Source organism: Drosophila pseudoobscura, chromosome 4, assembly GCF_009870125.1.
Source record: "Drosophila pseudoobscura strain MV-25-SWS-2005 chromosome 4, UCI_Dpse_MV25, whole genome shotgun sequence".
NCBI classification, from domain to species: domain Eukaryota; kingdom Metazoa; phylum Arthropoda; class Insecta; order Diptera; family Drosophilidae; genus Drosophila; species Drosophila pseudoobscura.
Window position 1 is genome coordinate 8914176 of NC_046681.1, and position 5671 is coordinate 8919846.

A 5671-nucleotide genomic window follows, 5' to 3' on the forward strand; every position below is an offset into this window, starting at 1 on the left:
CAGCTTACCTATTGGATTATCTATATCATTTAAATTCAAATAAATAAAAAAGATTTTTTTTTAAAATTAGGTTTTGAACAATTTGTTGCTATGTTTTGTTTGGGTGGAGTCACACTTTGTGTTGTGATAATAAATCTCTTAATAAATATATTCATTTGGATAATGGGTTCATAGAAAATTCCATCTGGGTGTTACAAGTATTTCACACAAAAATGTTATGCCCTCTGCAAGGGGTTATGCCTCAGCAACAGCTGAAACAGTGTGCAACGAAAGCAGGGGCAGGGGCATACATAGAAGCTGAAGGCCAGGCTTTTCTAAAGCAGTAGGATCCTTTTGGTCCCCGTAAACAATAAACTTCTTCACACACGGACACATACCACAGAACAACAGGCACACACACACACACACACAGATACGAGAACGTATGCATGCATGGGAGAAGAGAGGATTAAACTAATTTGCAAGAACATTGAAAATCCTTAAAAACTGTTGCAGAGTGGAGCTACATAGAGGGAGAGGGGATGGAGTAGGCAAATACTGAGAGGTTAGGAGATTAAAGCAGCATGACATCAGGGATGACGACTAACAGTTCCGTTCTTGGTATAGCATCTATAGGTAGTATATACAAAGATAAACGAGGAAATGGATTAAATTTTCAATCTGCTGGAAATCGAATCTGCAGCTTCCACTTATTGTCTTCCAATTCGACTTTCTAATTCATTCAACAGTTTTGCAATAATATTTGGCTTATTTAATTAATATCTTTGTTTAAAATGCAACACCTATTTTATGAAGCAATTAATTCACATTTATTATTCAATAGTTTGGGCCCAAGGGCGCTTATGGTAAGCCGCTTTCAAAATACTGTTTTCGGCTGCAAAATTCTTGATTGTACCTGATTAAAGCCTTCAAGAATTGGTAGTGCTGTACGTGAATGCAAACAAATTTATTTATTCCGAGTGCGAAGTCGAAGAAGTTTCGAATTTAGTTCCAGAAACAAGTTCCAGCCATGAACCATAAACCCAAATTGGCATCGCTCGCCCCCAACGAATGGCTCCCATGCGTGTGCGAGTGTGTGTGTGCGGCCATGATGCCACTGCTGCCACTGCTGCCACTCGTACTTGCCCCCCTGACCTCATGCAGCAAGCCATTTTCCCCTCCGCGGTTGGGGGTCTCTGCTGCTGGGGGAACTAAGCAACTTGTGTATTGCGTTGCATTTCAACTTAACTGAATTATTAGTCGACTTATGTGAATTATGATCTTTTAGTGCTGATACACCAGGCCCCATCCTCGTGGCACGGCACCCCTCATGGAGCTCTGCACTCTCAACCACTTTCGTTAATGCATTTGCCCAGTGGCCATGTGGGATTGTTGTTGTTGTTGCTGTTGTTGCTGTTCCTCTTGCTGTTGAGGCAATTTTCCAAAAACAATAAGGAAAACCCATAGAGACACACAAACAGAGAGAGAGAGAGAGAGAGAGAGAGAGAGAGCTGTGTGATGTTGTGGGAATTTGAACTGTTGACTGCTCACCTTGCAGCTGCAATTCACCCAGAAACAGAACCAGAAACAGGACCACAGCCAGGGACCATCACAGACCTAAACTTTTCTCCATTTTTTTTTTGTTTTTTTTTTGTTGTGGGTATTGTTGAGGATGAAGCTTCTCCTCCGTTCTGGTCTGGGGCTGGGGCTGGGGCTGGAGAGCTTTGTTATATTCATGCCGTTGTTATTGGTCTTTGTTGTTTGTGGCATTGCAGTTGCTAGGATTCCAGGAATCACCATGGGACAGCCAAAGCACTGGCACCACCACCACACCTCCCTCAAAGCAGATTGCAGCGTAACTCATCCCAGGACATGATGGGGACAGCCCCAAAGAAAAGACACGAGATTGAAAGGCAGAAATCCGGGTATCGAATCATGGAATACACTCATTCGAATGACAGATAGAGCGCTGTTAGCACCCCAGGTTAACAGTATCTTACCGCTCCCGTTAACAGCTCTCCGTTAACAGCTGCCGACTACAGCTCTTCTGTACCGCTCTCCGTTAACAGCTCCCGGTTAAAACTCTCTGCTACGAGTCTGTGAGTGCACTGGAAGATCGTTCTTGTCCCTAATCGTTGAAGCAGTCCCACGACCTCTATCCACTCTCTCGAATAGTCATCCGATCAGGCTTATAAACCATATCTACCAAACGTCAGTCCAACCTCAGAGTACCCTTTTTGGAAGAGAATAAAAAGAAAAAGCTTTTAGGCCCAGACGAACTTTACTTAACCCCGAGCTCGAATGTCTCCCCAGACCATGGGCTTTCTCCTTAGCCTCTCCGGCTCGGCCTGGCTCGGCCCCTATTCTCCAGTTGGGTGAGAATGATTTATGACGCTGGTCTGAAGGATTAGCATATGAAACCAAACAAAGCTGGTTTGTCCTTGCAGCATCGTAGTGCTCGTCGTCCTGCTCTCCGTCCTCCGCCTCCCGCCTCTCCCTGTCCAACTAAGCCAGTTTCCGTTTGTTTGGTTAGGCTAGAAAATGGACAAGATTTTGGCTAAAATCGAACCGGAAATGGCTTAAGCAAACAAACACACACGCATGGCAGCTCAGGCTTCCAGTCTCCAAGGGTTAAATCTGTGCCTGTGCCTGTGTGTGGGTGTGTGTGTGTGTGCAAGGACAGGATTCAGGAGGCAAGAGGCACGACCTGCAGTCTGCGTAATTAACCTTAGACACGGACGGGTTGGCGTTGGCCTGCCTCCCTTCGCCCATGTGTCTGTAGCATATTCATATTTCACTTACCTTTTGGCAATTAGAACAATGCAGGTGTAGGGCAGCCAATTGAGCTTTGATCCCTACGTCCAAGATGCCTCCGATTTTCCTTCTAATTATGTTTTCTTTAATCTACACGTGTGTGTGTGTGTCGGGTGGGGAGGGGTAGGAGTTTCCCTCTTTATAGAGTTCTGCCTCATGTAATCTCTCACTAAGCAGCCGCATGCATTGGCTAATTTAAAGATAACTATAAAAGGGGCTTGTCTCAGTCTTGAAAGGGTTTATGTCTTAAGATTATACATGTTGCCACATAGGAGTGTGTGTATATTGGACGTGGGTTTAGATAATGAAGGCATTATATGCGTTGGTAGCCCCTTTCGGTTTTGCCCACACAATTAATATATATATTTCTGAGCATTGAACCAATTTAATACGATTAGACACTGTTCTAATTTGATTGAGTGAATTATAAGCTAACCGTAGAGCATCGATTAAATGGCCTGTATTCTGATACAGATATTGCCCAAAGACCCCGAGGGGGCTGTTGTCCAGATCCAGATTGGGCAAAGATTTTTTCATAGATCCATTCATTCATCATCGCTTAACGACATACTTTCACCATTAGATCAGGACTAAAGACAAGTAATACATAATACGAGTAGCAAAGATACCAATCAATTTCCACAAACATTCCCAGATATGAATAGAGGCGTAGAGGTGGATCTTAAGAAGCGCGAAGAGGAGAACAAACGCACCATTGTCTTTGAGCATTGGAGGTGGGGAGGTGGGATCGGTGACCGTCAGCTGCTGTCCATCCTGCGTCCCAATTCGCCAAGGAATTGTGTAAGGTTTTTCCTGGTGGCCTCCTCAATACTCTTTACTGTGGACATATAGAGAGTCCGCTGCTTGCCATCCTTCATCACAGTGGTCAGAGCGGGGCTGGATTGGGGATGAACTCTTATACAAGCAGTACTTCCACGGCATACTTCGCGGAACGACATCCCTATGTGTTGTCCATGAGACACTTTATCAAAAGAGAGCCGCGGGGCGCAGTGTGACTTGGCCAGGTCAGGTAGCTGTGGAAAGAAGAGCAATTCGGGACTAACAGCAGAACTGAATTTACGCCATGAAACAGTGGAAATCATGAAGAAAGCAGGCTTTAGACGAGGAGCCAATGTCTTCTTCTAGGCGACCTCGCCGCGACCTCTGGCTTTGAGGGCCACTCACCCTTTAAAGACGCTTGATTTATTGGCAAGGCTTTCGTGGAAAATCTATTATATTTCGCAGAGTTGATTGAAGCAATCAATCCGTAGCCCCATGAAGTGATTACCCAAATCGGAAGACTCTTTTCGGTGAAAAATCGTCGCGTGCTATCATCGGGCCCGAAAGATCTTGGATCTTCGCCACCTTTTGGGTGCTCCTGCTGTTCTCTTTTAATAACAAAATCCTTAGATCTTTATGTAAACCCGTTCTGGAATATCTGTAGTACGTAAAGAGGTTCTTTACTGGGTCTGATTTGTGTGTGTGTGTTTATTACCTAAAAAATATCATGGAAAAAGGAAGGACGCGCCACAATGCATGCTCCATTCTTGGCTCAGTGATGTCCGTGATCGTGTTCGCTGCTTTTCTTGGAGGACTTGTGCCACTTCTTCTTGTGCTCGGCGCTGCCCTTCTTGCCCTGCTCCTTTTTGTGGCCCCATTTCTTGGAGTCCTCGTGCTTCTTCTTGTGGCCCTTGTGGCCCTTCTTCTTGTGTCCCTTCTTGGAGTGCCCCTTCTTGCCGTGGTGCTCCTCGTGGCCGCCCTTCTTGTGCTCCCCCTTCTTGTGGCTGCTGCCCTTCTTGTGCTTCTTGGCCTCCTCGAAGCCGCCGTGTTTTTCCTCGCCGCCCTCCACATGATCCTCGTCGTAGTACTTCTTCTCCTTCTTGTCCTCGTTGAGCTTGTGGATGTTGTGCTTGCCCTTGATGGAGTGGCCCTTTTTGTAGGAGCCGTGATCCTCGAACTCGCTGCCCTTCTCTCCCTTATCGCCCTTCTTCTTCTTCTTGTGGTGGGACTCCGAGTGCTTGTGCTTCTTCTCGTGGCCCTCCTCCTCGCTGTGCTCGCCTTTCTTGCCCTCCTTGTCGTGGTGGCCCTTCTCGCCCTTCTCCGACTTTTCGCCGTGCTTGTGCTCCTTCTTGCTCTTGCCACCGTGCTTCTTGTAGTGCTCGCTATGCTGCTCCTCGCCGGACTCCTCCTCGCCGCCCTCCTCGTGCTCCTCGTGCTTCTTGGAGGCGGCCACCAGTTGATCCTGATCCTGCTCCTGGAAATAGGGCTGAAAGTCGACCAAGTCCTGCCCCCCCAGAGGAGAGGTTATGGCCATGGCCTGGTCCGGCGTGCGGTGCAGAGCCAAAGCGGCTGCCACCAGAAGCCCCAGCAGGGATATTCCGTGCCACGACGGCCACATAGCTGACTCCGGGTGTGTCTTTCTCTGCCACTCTGCCTGTCCTTATCCTTCTGAGCTCCTCGCTGGCCGATGCTGATGCTGATGCTCCTTCTACTAATGCTGCCTGCCACAGATGCTGGTGCCACGCCCGCTTATCGCCGTCTGCTGGTCTCGCCTCGAGCCGTTGGAGGTTTTTATCTAAGCTCTGCCCTTCCCTCTCTTTCGCCCAGTTTGCGGCTGATTTGCCAACTTTTCTGTCCCTTTTTTTGTCTTTTCTCTCTTTATTTGGTTTTTGTTTCTGTGTATTTCTTTTAATAGAGGGTACTCGTGGGCTCCAATGGGTATGTTGTTTCGTGGAGGGATGTGTAACAATCGACTGTTCCGGCAGTGCATTTGTACGGCTTGATTTTTGGCTAGCAGGTAAATTTAATATGGCAAAGATTTCTTTAATTATGCCTACAATTTTCAGCGTATCGGGGTCACCACGTAATCGAACTCTAT

At 47.0% G+C, this 5671-nt stretch overlaps 1 protein-coding gene across 1 annotated transcript; it reads right to left on the minus strand.

The window, feature by feature from the left end:
- Positions 1–4264: 4264 nt before the first annotated feature.
- LOC4816502 (cylicin-2) lies at positions 4265–5462 on the minus strand. Its single transcript, XM_001355863.4, has one exon. It carries the CDS (start codon positions 5189–5191, stop codon positions 4346–4348), a length of 846 nt encoding a protein of 281 aa, XP_001355899.3. The 5' UTR covers positions 5192–5462; the 3' UTR covers positions 4265–4345.
- Positions 5463–5671: the final 209 nt, after the last annotated feature.